The sequence below is a fragment of the Saccostrea echinata genome, unplaced genomic scaffold (genome assembly GCF_033153115.1).
Source record: "Saccostrea echinata isolate AGI-Se365-2 ecotype Australia unplaced genomic scaffold, CSIRO_AGI_Sech_v1 ptg000023l, whole genome shotgun sequence".
Classification (NCBI taxonomy): Eukaryota; Metazoa; Mollusca; class Bivalvia; order Ostreida; family Ostreidae; genus Saccostrea; species Saccostrea echinata.
The window spans coordinates 7039176-7056531 of NW_026889772.1; the positions used below are offsets into that span (position 1 = coordinate 7039176).

The following is a 17356-nucleotide window of genomic DNA, read 5'->3' on the forward strand; positions in this document are numbered from 1 at the left end:
TTATTTTAGTGACCCCAAAACTAAAGGGCCTTTTTCCAATCTCAGCTAGCTAACTACGTACAGTCAAACCTGGTTATCTCAAACTCGATGGGACCAAGAAATTACTTCGAGATATCCGAGGATTCAAGAAATCCAGGGTAAAAACTTAAGGAATATAAAGCGGTTGGGACTTCCAAATCACGTTGGCATATAACGGTATTCGAAATATCAGTTTGAGATACCGAAGTTTGACTGTACTATTGTACTGAACATGAAGACTTCTGATTGTGTATGGACACAGTGGAAACTTTTGGATGATGGCTCTTATTTAATTGCATTCTAAATATTCTAAACATTCTAATAATTTTTACTGGAATAAAAGCATAGCTGACAATGTTGTTTCATTCTGTTTAATTTGGCATACTTGTGCAGGAAGGTCTGATAATCTTTTCCTTCACACAAGGTTAAAAAAGGTTAATAAAAAAAGATATGTTTGAAGTATAAATAAAAATTCACAACAAGATCACAAATGTCTTCAAGGTTCTTTTTCCTGTACAACCTTGTCATCAGACTTTTCTATATTGTTTTTTGACGACAGGTACTCTTGGATCAGCTTTTCAGCTTTCCCTTTCTGAGACAATTTATTGGCTTTTCCTTGATAGTTTCCTCTGTTGATGGAGCCTTTCCCATTCAGAATTTCTGCAACCCTGAAACAGAAGATAAATACAATTTATATGTACACTGTTTCTGTCCAGAATCTTACTGATAAAAGTAGACAGAAATTTGATCTATTGAAGATTTACACATAAAATTGATATGATGGTAACAAATTTACACTGATTACCAAGGACTGAAACAGATAAAGCACACTACAAATAAAGCTAACTCAATTTCTTTATGAAGAAGACAATTTCTTTTACAATAGGAAGTTCACAACAATTACTCCTTTTGACCTTTGACCTTGGCTCTGGAATAAGAAGCCCTTTTCCCTGGGCATTGTTGTAGGAACTTACTTTGGTCCAACATCCTTGATAAAGTCTTCTGGTCCAGACAATAGAAACAGACCGGCCCCTTTTTCATCCCCCACTGTCAGGAAGCAGATCTTGCTCTGTAGTAATTATTAATGTTAATTACTCTAAAAGTACATAACAACATGAAATTAATTAATGATAATTACCAAGCTTCTACTTACAGAATTATCCACATGCTGCACAATGATGTTCATAAACTCCAAGTCTCCTTCTTTCCTGTCAAATGACAGAAACCCTGTTCAGTGTAATACATAACAGTGGCAAATGTTTAAGCTTGTGTAACAGAAATTCACCAATTATCATGTATTTAATTAAGAAATATGGTATCATTTTTAAACATCTATTGGGATATAAATATGGGTTGGTCATGAAATCAAATTCCATAAAGCCCGAAGGGCACGATTTTGATCTATAGATTGCATGTCGACCCTTTATGATGTCACTGAGAAATTACGTCAAACATTTATGACATGAGGAACCCGTGTTTATACGGATATAGATACGCGTTGCTTTCAATAGTGTTATATAAAAGAAAACATTTGCAAATGTAAATATAGAGGAATAAACCTGACTAACAAACCTGTGTAGACTAAGGAGAGGACTGCTGTCTGTTTTAAACTTTTGTCCCTCAAAGACAGCAAGGTCCCGCAAAAGTGACGTGACATACTGAAAGAAACAATGATATTTAAAGTATAAATCATCTTTCTGTTCAGTGTACACATTCAACATTTCTCCATCTTGTAGTGTCATCCATTGAAAGTTTGTGATAAATGGTCAAATCTCAAAAATGGAGATTCATACTTGTACATTATCTACATTCAGTGTAAATTTCATTATGAAACCCATTAGAAATCTACAACATTCAACCGTCTATAAACACACACAAAAGCTTGTCATATTGTGGTAGAATACAAGATAGGAACTACATACACTTTCATTACAATAGGAACACCAATATGTAATTTGTTTTGGCTCAATTTCATCAAAAACAATTACCTTATTTAATCATCGTAAAAAATACAACAATTGTACATTTATTAGAACTAACTTTTCATTTTTTCCCTCACAATATTCACTTGCGTTAAATATCTTTCCAGGTCAAAACGGCTCTTACGTCTATTAACCACACCAATTCTGAAAGGGTCTAAATTTATAATAAAGATCAATGAAATAAACATTTATGAAGAGAGAAAATTAGAGAATGTACATAGATGCATTGAATTCTTATTCTTAGATTTTTCATATTACAGCACCTGTCCTTACTGACAAATTATCATACTGCAATACATGTGGTATTAATTTTGTTTGCATGGCCAAGTGCTGACCGACAACATTCAAAACATAAGATTTCAATGTTTAAATAATTGTAGACCCCAAATTTTATTTGCAGGGGGTTTTAGTGTATTATTATAAGATTTCACATTTAACACATTTTCCTATATAACATGAATTAAAAATTTGTCTTTGCTTGAGATGGATATTTCCTGTATATACCCATTTAAAAATTTGATCCCCTGTTGTGACCCCGCCCTACTCCCAGGGATCATGATTTGAACAAACTTGAATTTACAGTATGTAACGAAGCTTTCACAAAAGTTTCACTTTTTCTGGCCCAGTGGTTCTTAAGAAGAAGATTTTTAAAAGATGTCACTTAATTATCTCCCCATGAAAGAGAGCTAGGAACTTCCTGTGAACATATTTATATCCCCTTTACCCAAGAATGCTTTGTGGCAAGTTTGGTTGAAATTAGCCCATTGGTTCTGGAGAAGAAGTAAAAAATGTGAACAGTTTAAAGACAGACAGATGGATGACAGACAGAATTGATCAGAAAAGCTCATTTGAGCTCAACTGAGCTGAAAAGTCTTCTACAGAATTTCTAAAAGTCTCCCTATAACCAAGATTTCCTTTTAAGCAAGTTATATATAACTGAGTTTTACTGTATCATCTAATAATCAAACAGTACAATTACCTAAATTTGAATTAGAACAAGTGCAGGAGTTTTTGTAAATTTTTCTGAAAATAAAAAGAGAATACCTTTTGATTTGTTTTGAATCCCTTCACGGCTTTATCTGCCAGTTCATAGTGATCTTCAAGTGGTCCCCTGAAATATTACAGGATAATCAACTTATATATCATATCCAATAAACAACAGTGTCATTACCTTTTTTTTTTTACAGGTCCTTGGGATGTTTTGTACCAATATTACAATATTATTCCTTTACTAAATGATTATCAGGTAACATTCTGAACAAGTAAACAAGCACAATACCATAAGCCAGGAAAGAGCACTACTTTTCTATATTTTTTTTCTTCCTGACAATATGAATTATAGCTGATCTGTTTGGAAGTCTTTCAAAATTTGTGCATTTACAAGGTTGGATAAAAGTAAGTATCCTGAATGTAAGATAATTCCAAGTCAAGATATCCGACAAAATCAGGATATTATTTCAAACCTATTGGATTATTTTTCCTAAGCAAATATAACTCAGTGTCACAGCTCTTGCTATGAAACAGACTGAGAAAAATCATTATACATATGTTATCAAATAAACAAAGTGGTCATTTAATCCTTTATTTTCTTGGTTGTTTTGTTTTTAATTTCATGTGCCCTTATAAAAAAGAAACTTCAATGTCCTTACTTGAGCAATGTTGTCAGTGCCCTTTCAACCTTGACACAGCGACCTAAATATTGAAGAACACGACCTCCAGCCACAAATATTAGATTTGTTCTGTCTTTTTTCTTTGCTTTTTCTACCCATAACAATTTGATGGACTGAAAAAAGTGGTAAGAAAAAGGCTTAATTACTGCAAAAATTAGCTTTACATGGAAGACACATGTCTGTTATGTGGTCATACATTAAATCAATAGTATAGCCATTTCCTGATTAATTTTAATTGGAGACATCTGGCTATAAGAGAACTGAGGAAAAGTAATTTTATGCAAACAAGCAGGTCATGGAGTGTTAACCTAAGACTACAATGATTAAAAAAATAACACGATTACCAGAGGTCTAGGAACTGACCTGTAGATGAGAGAGATTGGAGACATGAGTTCCGCAGCAGAGGGTCGAGTCGATTCCGTCTACATGTAGGACACGCACCGGGCCAACATGATCATCTGGGAGCCCTCGGCAACGGAACTGATAAATACACACTGGATTTAATTAATATAGAAACTTATATACAATTATATATCTTTTTGGCAAGCTCATTTGATTTGCTTATGTCTGATGCTTAAATTAATGAATGAATCCATCCACAAAATCAACTTTAAATGCAAATGTGATTTTTTTAATAAGAATGAACAACCCATTACTCTATTAATTTAATACCTTCCATTTATAAAGAGATACTGCACATCCTAAATCTTCAAAAAATTTAAAACACAGGAAATCACTGGTGAATGTTCTGTCCATGCAAGTTTGGTCTGGATAAGACTTATAGCTGCAGTGAAACTTGTTTGGTACAAACATGGACATAGCAAATTTACGGATATATAGAGGATATTCAATGTTTTGTAGTTGGATATGGAATTTATTTCATGAGTGGGACAGAATTTTTTGATATTTTCACGAGTGCAAAGCACGAGTGAAAATATAAAAAAATCCTATCTCACGAGTGAAATAAATTCCATATTCAACTACAAAACATTGAATTTTTTGTTTATTACATTTTGAATTCTTTGATTTTCTCTTTGCCTTTGTCTTTTCTTAACACTGTGTCATAGGCTGCGACATCATAATTGAGCAGTTGAGACGTCATAGCTTAGCAGCTTTGAGATTGAAAACATTGTAATATGGATTTTAGCAACATATTTGGGAAGAAATTGGCAGTTTTAGTCTCTTTCAAGACGATTTAATTCCTTTTTCAATCTTATTACAGGCCAGAAATTATATTTTACTTACTTTGATATCCTTTCACACTGTGAGAGAATATCACTTTAATTCAATGAATAAATCACAGTATTTCACTGTTGAAAATGTAATAAAGGGAAGTATTTTGGAATCCCCAGCAAAATACTTAACAATTTTTTGTAAATTTTACTGTTATAACAAAATCTTTCGTAAGAATTCATATCTATAATTTCAATTCATCAGAAAATTTAAGTTAACTAAGCTAAATTTTGTATTTAATACTTCCCTGGACATATTCTAAAAACATTTATATTGTGTATATTGCGAAGTTGCAATATATACTTTAGCAATTTTGTTATATGCATATCACAGATATACATGTATTGCAGATAAAGTAAATTCTCAGGTCCCCAAAACTTTGCTATGACCAAGTTTTACTGTACTTGGGAATAGCTGAAACCCATCACCTGTTCAATCATCAAGAAAATGTAGGTAATATTAAGCATCCAAATCATTTCCTTGTGTTTTGCATCCCTAGATCACCCATGCAAATTTGGTCACTAGTATAGGGATTAGAGTTATCTGGAAGTCCACTTGCTCCAAAAATATGCTTACAGGGAACAAGCTTATAATGAATTGACACTTACAGTGTAGTGATTTTCATTCCACATGGCTTTAAAATATATTGTAAACTTAACTGATTTAAGGAATCTACAAGCACTGACTATGGAAGCTACAGGACCACTACAAGCATTGACTTTGGGAGTTATGGGACCACTACAAATAATATCAAATTTAGGAGATATAAAGGACCATAACTAACATTAACTTTTGGAGTAACAAGACCAATACAAGCATTTACTGTAATTACAAGTTACAGACCACTACAAGCATGAACTATGGGAGTTACAGGACCACCACAAGCACTGACTATGGGAGTTACAGGACAACTACAAGCACTGACTATGGGAGTTACAGGACCACCATAAGCACTGACAATGGGAGTTACAGGACAACTACAAGCACTGACTATGGGAGTTACAGGATAACTACAAGCACTGACTATGGGAGTTACAGGACAACTACAAGCACTGACTATGGGAGTTACAGGACCACCACTTTAGGAATTATGGGAGCACTACAAATAATATTAAATTTGGGAGATATTAAGGACCATAAGTAACATTAACTTTTGGAGTTACAAGACCAATACAAGCATTTACTGTAATTACAAGTTACAGACCACTACAAACATGAACTATGGGAGTTACAGGACCACTACAAGCACTGACTATGGGAGTTACAGGACAACTACAAGCACTGACTATGGGAGTTACAGGACAACTACAAGCACTGACTATGGGAGTTACAGGACAACCATAAGCACTGACAATGGGAGATACAGGACAACTACAAGCACTGACTATGGGAGTTACAGAATAACTACAAGCACTGACTATGGGAGTTACAGGACCACCACTTTAGGAATTATGGGAACACTACAAATAATATTAAATTTGGGAGATATTAAGGACCATAAGTAACATTAACTTTTGGAGTTGCAAGACCAAGCATTTACTGTAATTACAAGTTACAGACCACTACAAACATGAACTATGGGAGTTACAGGACAACCACAAGCACTGACAATGGGAGTTACAGGACCAGTACAAGCACTGACTATGGGAGTTACAGGACAACTATAAGCACTGACTATGGGAGTTACAGGACCACCACAAGCACTGACTATGGGAGTTACAGGACAACTACAAGCACTGACTATGGAAGTTACAGGACCACCACAAGTACTGTCTATGTGAGTTACAGGACAACTACAAGCACTGACTACTGTGGAATCATCATTGTTCGTGGGGGACCAATGTATGTGGATTTCGTGGGTTACCCTTAACCACTAAATTACATCCCCACGAACGTTTATTGTGTAAACATATTGATTAATTGAATCTACCGTATAAACTGGTAACCCACGAAATTACGTCCCCTCGAACAAGTAAAATTTTGCTTGTCCACGAACATTGACCCCCACGAATTAAAATGATTCCACAGTATGGGAGTTACAGAATAAAGCAAGCTCTGACTATGGGAGTTACAGGACAACTACAAGCACTGACTATGGGAGTTACAGGACAACTACAAGCACTGACTATGGGACTTACAGGACAACTACAAGCATTGACTTTGGGAATAATAGGACCTCTACAAGCATTTACATGTAATTAAGAGTTATAGGACCACTAAAACGATTAACTTTGAGAGTTATAGGACCACTACAAGGATTAACTTTGGGAGATACAGGAACACTACAAGCATTAACTTATGGAATTAAAAGACCATAACAAACATGACCTTTCTGAGTAAGCATGAGATACTTTATGCATTCAGATTTTTGAGTTCTAAGACATATTAAGATTACTTTTTGGAGTTCTGGATCCTCTTTATCATGGTAGAGGTGGGGTGTGACTGGAATACTGGCCAGAATTTTCTCATTCACTGCATCTTCTAGATCTGCCATCTGCTGGTTGCTCAAGGAGGTAATATCTAATTCAATCGAGGATATGTTTTCTCCAAGACACCTGAGTTAATAAAATATATATTATCATAGAGTAACTTGATCCAAAGAGCCGTATCATGTCGAGTTGACAGTCGCGGATCATCAGATCAAATGAGACGTGGAGCTTTGATTCTTTGTTTGATCACTTTGGCTACAGGCAACTATACAGCTTCATTCAAATTTTTCACCTTCAGATTTTTCAAGTGTTGATTTAAATGAATCCTCCCCTTAAATATGCTTGGTACAATTTTTCTGGATTTGGGGTATCTACAGGCATTTAAAAATCCCCCAATAGTTTAATATCCTTGCCAACTTTGATGTTGTTCAATTTTAATTCAGAATAATCCATCAGTGTTTAAATATTAACAAAAAATAATGATTTGTTGATACTTTCTAAACAGCACAGTCAAAGAGCCCATTCTCTATAGCTTAAGCGCATTTGTCCTTTGTCTTGCTTATTTTAAATTTCATATATTAATAACTATCTCGCAAAAATAATGTGTCATGAAAATATGGTTATCTACAGTACAGATGACTGCCTTTTTAAGTTGATCTGATTTGCTCTTTGTCAGTTACACTGTACTTGATGGGTTGACTGGAGTCTGTGTATAATTTACTAGCAGTTAGATCTAGCAAATTTCTGATTCAATGCACTTCTCACCATGATGTGGTTGGGCATCCATACATGCTCTCAGCTATAGCCGTTATCAAGTGCTGACCTAAAAATCATTCCAATTTTTTATTCATTGTACAGAATAAAACACTGACAATTTATTTTGAAAACATATAAAAAAAAGAATTATTGTATTTGAAGTATAGTGTATTTTTGAAAAGAAAACAAATGACTATGGTACAAACATGTTGACGTTTGACATTTAAATATGATCTCACAAACTGAAATTCAATAACTTTGGCCAATAATTGAATAGACACAAAAAAATGAGATGCTTCAGTAACCTGTATGTTGTTGCATGTGGTCAAACCTCCTCTTCCAGTCCACTTTGAGGCATACTTCTGTACCAGCCTGTATCTCCTTGGTGACGAAATTGACAGCATCTGCTCCTCGTCTAGTGATGCGTAAAACCTCTACGTCATTGATCTAGACAGGGGGAATTAAACGCATGTGTGTATCAGTAATTACATAATAAGCTGGCACCTCTATGTACTTTGTGAATGAGTCGAGTCATTTACTACCATCACCAGTATTCTATGTAATTGCTGACGTTAGTGAGAAAATTATCATATTAAGATATTGTTATGTATAACAATTTACATCTTCCCATAATAAAGTGAAAATAACCATTCACATGCCATACATCCTTGAACACAACAGACAATTACGTACAAACAATATCAGTAAACACACATATCCCTCTGCAGACAATTTTATGTTTAATGCCTTGACACAAATTTACTAATCATAGCTTAATAAATAAAAAAAAACTGACTAATAATTCTAACTTACTGTGCCTCTGTCGTCTGGCTGAAATAGAAAAAAAAATAAATTAACATTTAAAAATGAAATAACAAATAGCACAAATTTTAAAGAGCATGATGCAAAATAGTTTCCAATTATTAAACTTAACATTTTATTAAAATCACACCACTGTAAGTGTTGGCTTTGATTTGTCTACCCCATTTGCAAACATCTGTCTGAAAAATCACAAGTCTTCTTAGAATATAAATTACAGCGATTTAAACAAATCTCTGATAGAACTGAAGCTGCATATTCATAGTAGATATGATATTTTCTAGAAACAAGTACTAAATGGTGAATTCGATTTTGTTACGTTACAGATGTTAAGGCCCATTTCAGATTGTACATTGCTTTTCCTCACCTCATAATAATTAAATTTTGCACTTAAACATGTTAAATCTTTATGCATAATTCTTTCATATATTTATTTCAAGTACATTGTATTTATAACTAAATGAAATGATCAATGCATAATAAATCACAATTAGAAGTAATTTATGTATTTTCTTTCTTTTCTAAATGCTGTATTGTCTATCTATTAAATATACTACACTAAAACTTGTCTAATCTGGACACCACTGGTTCCATAGAAATTGACCAGATAAGACAACATTCTGGATTAGACAACAAAAGCAACTGAATTTCCTGCAAAGGACTTAAAGTTAACGTCACATTAGGCAAGATTTTGGAATATACCTGGTACATCATCTGGATTAGACAAGTTTCACTGTATAACTTTTCCAAAATAACAAAAATTCAAAACATCCGTTTGAAATTTGTATCATCTATCTGTTAAACTGTATCAAAAATGTTTAAATCAGATTGTATACACTATCATAAAACAGGAATTTTCTTTCAATTACTTCAGCAAAAAATTGGATGGATTTACAGAGTTTATGCCCATTTTCTATACTACTTCCCATACATAGGGCCAAAATAAAAAATACCTTTGTTTCCCCTAATGCAACCAACCCAATTAAATCCCGCCAACTGAAAAGTTTTTTTAAGAAGATTATTCCAATATTTTTTTTTTAATGTTTATCAGCTTTTATAAAATACAATTTCATGAAAACCTGTTCTTATCAGAAAATCAGAATGTATTTTCAAAGCTGCTGTCAGGAAAAAAAATTATTTACCTACCTATCTACCCAACTTCAGATTTTAGGGTCGGGTTAGGGGAAACAAAGATATTTTTAATGATGGCCTAATTATATCACATCAAAATTATGTTTCCCCTTTAATACTGTGTTTTCTTGGATTTTTTTACATCAATATATTTTGAACATGTTAGATTTCATTCATCACAAAAATAATTGTCTGTTGCAATTAGTTGTCGCTAAATTGACAGGACTAACATTAAATACTGTAAAATCACTTATTTTTATGGGGTCAAAATTTCGTGGTTTGAGGAAAAAATATCAGTTTGTGGGGATTTGATTTCGTGGTTGAATAAGTGTTCAGTAATATATATTTGGGATTTTACATTTACATACCACAAAAACAACTAAAATTCCCCCCCCCCCCCCCCAAAAAAAATTAGTGATTCCACAGTACGCAGTTATGCAGCCAGTACTATGATCAAGAGCACTAATTAATTTGTCCTTGCAACAACTGTGTAGGTGTTCTAATAAGTGAGCTTTTAAAAATCAATATTCACTGACTCTTTATATGACTGATTGACTGATTTTAAGCTTGGTACATACCTGTCCTCCCCCCTCTGGGAACAATATGGTATCTTCCAGAATCACCTCATACCCCTTCAGCTTCTCCTTTTTAGTTTTACCTGGTAATTCTGCAGGTGAACAACTCTTAACTTTTGTCTGAAACTAAAAGTGATCAAATTTACAATACATGTACATGTATATTAATTTCCTTTAAGGATGAATTAAAATGCAATTGAAGGTGTATTTCTCTCTGTGAAGAGAAACATATATAAATGTAGATGGTACTAATCATTCTTAACTGATGACATCAAAAATTAAATATACTTTACCAGCTATGAACAACACATTCCTCTCTGTACAGACAAGGAATAGTAACACAATAGCAGTTTTTGCTACCAATTCATAATCAGGTTAATATCATAAACATTGTACTAAGTCACTAACTAAATTTTCTTATTAACTAATTATTAACTTATTTTAACTGATTGACTTATTAATAATCATATCATTCATATGCCAGTGAGTTAGCAAATAGCTTGATTTAGCTATTTTGTGAATGAATTATAAAAGAGGCAAATTCTGGTTAACGAGATATTAGTATTATAATGGTTAGGCCATGGATATCAGCCTGGTAGCTAAGTTGGTAGAGCACCAGCTGACTAGTGATGCATGGGTCCCAGGTTTGATTCCAGGTTCAGCTATATATTTTCACCTTTCCTGTTACACAATTTGGTGCCATGACCAGGATGTTACAGCTGCAAGGGAGGAGTCTTAGGTGGTGTCTTTGGGGCAAAGACCTTTAAGGAGGGAGGAAATATGGTTGTCAGATGGGTTCAATTGCTGATGACCAGAAAGCTCAGTAAAATTGTAGAGCACCTGACTGGAGATTAAGGGGGCCTGGGTTCGAATCATGGTCTGGTCCATCACATTTTTCTCCTCTACCGTTACATTTTCTGCTGTGCCATGACCTGGAAGTGACAAGTAAAAGGCCTGCCAGGGAAGATTCTGGGTTGGTGTCTTCGAGGGCAATGACCTTTAAGGAGGGAAGAATGTGGTGGTCAGAATGGTTTGATTGCTGGTGGCCTAATAGCTCAGTTGCTAGAGTACCTGACTGGAGATTCTGGGGGCCCGGGTTCTCCTCCCTTTTTACATTAGTATTAAATTAAATGGTAATTATTCTGAACAATGTAAAGTATTCATACTTATCCATGCCTCAACACACAAGGTGGTATACAATTACCCAAACAATGGAAATACATATATTGCTTAAAAGAGTTAGCAGTGTGTAAACTTTCTTTGATTTGAGTTGTTTTTTAACAGTCCATAGAACAAATACAAGTAATTACATATAAATTGAAACTTTTCATCTATTTAATTGACAAATCTTGCTTGTGAAAACCTGAAATAGCTAAATCAAGCTATTTTGAACAGCTTATCAAAGCTATCTTTATATATATAGCAAAACTAATTCAAGCTATATAGCTTGCTGAAGAGATTGTGCCGATGTGTATGGCTTCTCCATACACTTTTTCTTAATGGCGATTTGCAGAACCAGCAACTGGCATTACTTATGTTGATATATACTCCATCAACAAGTTAAATTCCACTTTTCTTGGGTATCATTCTCTATAGAGCACAAAGTCTTTTGCAAACAATCCCTTGATAACTCGGTGACAGTCGGGGATAGGGACTTATAAACAAAAGAAATAATGGTCCATAACCCTAGGGGTACTATGAGACAAAAATGTTTTATAAGCGTGCATTTAGCTTACCTCTTTACAATAACTGTTTTGTTGACATGCAAGAGCCATTTTAGAACTGAAAGTGAAAGTAATTTTCAATCAGTAACCAATGAAAATTGATCACGTTGCCGGTGAGAACTCTTTTGTTAAGAAGGTAAATAAAGCCTATATCTAATCGGAAACTCTTTCGATTTTTGCCGTGATTTGAAGATAACGTCAATGATTTCCGGTTAAAATGGAGTTAGACTCGTGTATTGGGGCTGTGAATGCTATGAAAAAGGCGTTTATTTTGCTTTTTATGACAATTTTGATCGACAAAACGTCGGGTATGAAATGAATTGATTATATTTAATACCTATTAATGTAGAAACTGTTTTTCAAGCCCTTGTATGCTAAACGGTCTTCATTGAAAATTGACGTGAAAATATTGCACTTTTTGAAATATCTATTTTTTTTTTATTTTTAACATTGCCTTCAAAATTTTTGAAGTGAAAGATAAACACTACTTTGCTGAATTTATACATTATTTGAAAAATGGGATGAATATTCTTGATACGTAAACTGTATAAAGGATTATGTTTATAGGTCTGTAAAGACTGTATACTACAAAAGATGCCTTGCTCTTAGAACTATATCTTCTTTTATCTTTATATAGGGCGATTTGATTATGAGTACGTTACATGTGGATCTACTTTGAAGCTGAAAAATAACTACCATGGTGTCCGGTTACATTCACATGATGTTAAATATGGATCAGGAAGTGGCCAACAGGTTTATTTCATCACATAATTTGTACTGAATTATTACAAAATAGCAGACCTGCCTAACATTTAGCATGATCACACTTCTGCTCTAAAATGGTAGGCAGGTCATTTCTCATTAGAATGATATTTATTTTGTCATTATTGAAATTTTATATTGGAATGAATGATATATTTCCATGTGTGATTTCAGTCTGTGACAGCAGTAGATTCTACAGATGACAATAACAGTTACTGGCAAATCAGGGCCAAAACTGGAACAGAATGCACTAGAGGGTAACAGCATTAAAAGAAGAAAATTGACTTAAATAATTTATTTAAATGTCATTCATGAGTCTAATTAACGACATTTTTTGATAAAATATGAATATTGAATTAAATCAAATGACAAGAAAACTTGGTACACTAGGTTTTGTTAATTTAGAAATCCAATCAAGTGTGGACAGACAGTTCGACTCCTTCATGTAACAACTCGGCGGAATCTTCACAGTCATCATTTTCAGTCTCCTCTGTCAAGGAACTTGGAAGTTAGTGCTTTTGGAGAAGATGGAGAAGGGGATGAAGGTAGCAATAATTAATTCATGTAATCTCCCAACATGAGGCTATAGCCAGCAAATAATGTTTGAAAAAAAAAGAGATGCATCCTGTTTGCTCCATGTTCTTAAATAAAATTAAAGAGAATTTAAAATTTTACATGTCACATTCTACTTTTGGTTAAAAATTCAACATAGTACGCTGTAGTTATAAAATTTTCAATTAATACTTCCTTCAAACATTCAAACATGGCTGGTGGGGTAGGATTTTGAAAATGCGCAAACTGTACACTGTTGTCATAAAACATCAAATCCTACAGAGCTCCATGAATAATTCAATTCAGACATTGAAAGAGTTAATGCAAACAATGGGATAACATAAAATGAGCTTGTTGACATCAAGCTAGCTAGCTAGTACTGTAGGCTATTTCAAAGGTCTGCTATGTCCCTGCATAATTCAAATCGCCAAAAATTATTATTGCAAATGATCATGATTATGAAAAAGGTCAAATTTGATTTTATTTGAAGAGAACCTAGATAAGTTAGGGCCAGATGATTTTGCACTCTATTTTCATGTTTCTATGAGGGTTGGTCCTGAAGGAAAAAGAACTGATTCTATTCCACTCCTATGTAGCTTATGGTAACTGGCTTAGTAATGCAAGAAAAGGGCTAGCAGACTTTATCAACCACTACCAATGTGTAATAACAATCTGAAAAATAAGACGTCTATCCCAAATGATAAACTGTCCCCCATTTCAGAGCTAGATACTGTTAGGGGGAAAATAAATCACAGTATTGAATTTCATACTCATATTCAAGCACCTGCAATTAGGTGCCAAGTACTGCTGCAAAATAGGACCAAATTAAGCTACTATCAATTATCGATTTGAATTTGTACCATACAATTATATAATCAATAGTTTGAAATTTATTAAAGGTTAGATAAAATAAAGTTAACCATGTACTCCATGTATCTAGATATCCTGAAAACAAAATTTAAGTACTAGTACATAATCTGCGAGGCCAACTTTAAAGCATGCTTTTCTGCCATTTCCACGAGAAAGAGAGAAAGGCCCATTGATTATGTTCAAAAATAAAGTTTTGTTAGAACTATATTTTCAGAATATTTAAGACTATCTATGTTAAAACTTTTTATCATCCCAGACTGTCTTTCGATAATTGCCAACTATCGAAACAACACTAGTGCCAAGGAAAAACCTGACTGAAATAGGGCCTTATATTCCCAATTTTCAGTCATTTGCTATCTCTTACATACGTTTTTCCAGATGCTTATGTACAGTGATATAAGATTTTCTTTTTGACAGGGGATCACTGGGTTGTTACCTGTTCGGGAAAGTACTGGAGCAGAAATGAAAAAATAAGAATTAAAAATGTAGTCACAGAAAAGTGAGTGTGCAGTTACAATTATACTTAAATGAGCAGTACTGTCATATCTAAAATACTGTGCTTGATGTTAGTGGATAGTTGATTTGTTTACAGTATATTTATTTATTTTCTTGTACATATATATTGTTTTTGTTTTGTTTTTGAGAAGTGTACAATTGGCCAGTTTTTACTGGTAAAAATGATTACTGAGGTCTAATGTATACAATATTTTGTAGTTACCTACATGTAGCTGGGGACACTTTTGGTCGACCAATTCACGGTCAGAGGGAGGTCAGTGGGTACCCCTCTCCCTCAGAAATGAACTACTGGCAGGCAGCAGAGGGGATATTTATCAAACCTTCAGACCCCCCTCAAGGAGTGAAGGATACTCATGATGAATTGTGATAAAATCTAAGTTAATAGATCTTAATGTAAGGAAATTCCTTTTGAATGTTTTATTTTGTACGAGTATGTTATTAAATGACAAATTAAATGTTATGTGAATATAAGGTTATGAGTGTAATATTCTTTTCAGGAAATCATAGTATGATACTTCATGCATTGATGTAGAGGTCATTAAAACATAGAACTTTTCTGCTGTGTTTTGTTTGGCTGTCTCATGTCACTGTTAATCTGTTTGACTCTGTCCATAATTTTTACAGATTGCACATGTATGTATGGTTTGCCAACAGTCTGATAATTCTTCTTCATATGTTTTTGTTCAAAAGTGTACCTATGTGTATTTCATGTCATACACTACAGTAGAAGAATCTGTTGTTTCTTCAGATGGATACTCATATATTTTTTAATTCATCTTAAATTACATTAATAAGAATTACATGTTTGGACTTCATTTGTTTTCAGCAAGTATACATGTATGTATTGTAAAGGACTGGTTTATTCATCTGTCATTGTTTCTAAGTGGTTGGTCTTTGTTATGACATTGATCAAAGAACAAACTCGTGAAATATCAGTTAAGTCATGTATATCAGAATTCTACAAGTATTTAAATGAAATTTTATTGTTTTAGTTTACTGAATGTGTATTTTTTTTTTTTAAAAGAAACATACTGATGTTGTCAGATGAATTAGGTTCCAAATATTGTGTGAATTGTGACTTGTTTTGTTCATTGTTATTACTGATATGTAGATCTCTTGATACAGTGCATTGTACAATTGTGTGTATAGGCTTCACATTTTCTGTAAAATTGGACATTTTAGGTAAGACTTTAGTAGACTGTCCTTTCAGAAATATGTTTGCATCTTTTTATAGGGGGGATGATTTTTATTAAACAAGTAAAATAAAATCCATTGTGAATGAAGAATAAATTTGCCTTGCCTAATTGGCTGCACTTTTTTCCACTATGTACACTGTATGCAGTTATTTATTATAAACAATAATGTTTTTTTTCTCTGTAGCCTGTATTTTGAGAATTTATTTTAGGATTTCTTGCATTCCCTATGAAATTCATAGCATGCATGTAAAAATCAGCCTGTGGCTTATGCAAAAACATTATTTCAATTCAAAATGATTATTCTGAAGTGTTGTAATTTAGTAAAGTAGGCATTTCTTTCCTGTATATTAGAACAAGCCTTTGAAGAAAAAAAATAAATAGTGGGAAATACATGTAATTAACGGTGTGATGTAAATTATTTCAGACACTCGTGGACAATATTACATAATTACATGTAAGATCACTTAATGAACACTATTAGATATCATATTGGCAGATGCTCGAAGTAGGTCATTGAATATTAGAATATATTATAGGATTACCAAACTTACATTGGTGAATATTGGCACCAGTTGGCTGTACAAATGCACGAGCTTGTGAGTGCATTTGTACAGCCAAGTCATGCCAGTATTCACCAAAATAAGTTCGATAACTCTTTTATTATAAAGCTAAAACATGTCCTATTGATTTATATTAACTATTTCAATTAAATAACACAAAATAAATGAGAATTTTTCAGTATTGGTATTTGAATGAAAACTGTGCAATATCAGGGTCTGTCCTGGAAGTGTTAAATAGTATATACATCATTGCAATGACCCTACCTTGTTAGCTCACCTGAGCTGAGGGCTCAAGTGAGCTTTTCTGATCACCCGTTGTCCGTCATCCATCCGTCCGTCCGTCCGTCTGTAAACTTTTCACATTTTTAACTTCTTCTGAAGAACCACTGGGCCAAATTTAACCAAACTTGGTACAAAACATCCTTAGGTGAAGGGGAGTTTAAATTGTTAAAATGAAGGGTCAAGTCCCCTTTCAAAGGGGAGATGATCAAGAAAAGACAAAAATTTGGGTGGGGTCATTAAAAAAATCTTCTTCTCAAGAACCACTGGGCCAGAAAAGCTGA

The 17356-nt window shown here is 33.6% G+C and overlaps 2 protein-coding genes across 2 annotated transcripts; one reads left to right on the top strand and one right to left on the bottom strand.

Annotated features, from left to right (window-relative positions):
• Window positions 1-373: 373 nt before the first annotated feature.
• LOC133191132 (alanyl-tRNA editing protein Aarsd1-like) lies at window positions 374-12430 on the bottom strand. Its single transcript, XM_061326835.1, has 13 exons — window positions 12350-12430; window positions 10617-10739; window positions 8902-8919; window positions 8394-8535; window positions 8098-8155; window positions 7299-7458; window positions 4034-4150; window positions 3650-3783; window positions 3045-3111; window positions 1591-1676; window positions 1172-1226; window positions 993-1087; window positions 374-686 (listed from the first exon to the last, which is right to left on the bottom strand). Exons 1-13 carry the CDS (start codon window positions 12386-12388, stop codon window positions 515-517), a joined length of 1266 nt encoding a protein of 421 aa, XP_061182819.1. The 5' UTR covers window positions 12389-12430; the 3' UTR covers window positions 374-514.
• A 56-nt stretch (window positions 12431-12486) lies between these two features.
• On the top strand, window positions 12487-16972 carry LOC133191133 (stromal cell-derived factor 2-like). The gene is made up of 6 exons (XM_061326836.1): window positions 12487-12645; window positions 12975-13090; window positions 13274-13356; window positions 13505-13644; window positions 14939-15020; window positions 15236-16972. Exons 1-6 carry the CDS (start codon window positions 12555-12557, stop codon window positions 15402-15404), a joined length of 681 nt encoding a protein of 226 aa, XP_061182820.1. The 5' UTR covers window positions 12487-12554; the 3' UTR covers window positions 15405-16972.
• Window positions 16973-17356: the final 384 nt, after the last annotated feature.

Excerpts from the sequence above, each read along its gene's own strand:
- LOC133191132 (XM_061326835.1), bottom strand. The coding sequence starts at position 12,388 with ATGGCTCTTGCATGTCAACAAAACAGTTATTGTAAAGAG. Across the intron at positions 7,459-8,097 it reads GGATGCCCAACCACATCATG|GTGTCTTGGAGAAAACATAT; the intron begins GTGAGAAGTGCA and ends TTATTAACTCAG. Across the intron at positions 1,088-1,171 it reads TGCAGCATGTGGATAATTCT|AGCAAGATCTGCTTCCTGAC; the intron begins GTAAGTAGAAGC and ends TAATTACTACAG.
- LOC133191133 (XM_061326836.1), top strand. The coding sequence starts at position 12,555 with ATGGAGTTAGACTCGTGTATTGGGGCTGTGAATGCTATGAAAAAGGCG. Across the intron at positions 13,645-14,938 it reads AGATGGAGAAGGGGATGAAG|GGGATCACTGGGTTGTTACC; the intron begins GTAGCAATAATT and ends TCTTTTTGACAG. Across the intron at positions 15,021-15,235 it reads AAAAATGTAGTCACAGAAAA|TTACCTACATGTAGCTGGGG; the intron begins GTGAGTGTGCAG and ends AATATTTTGTAG.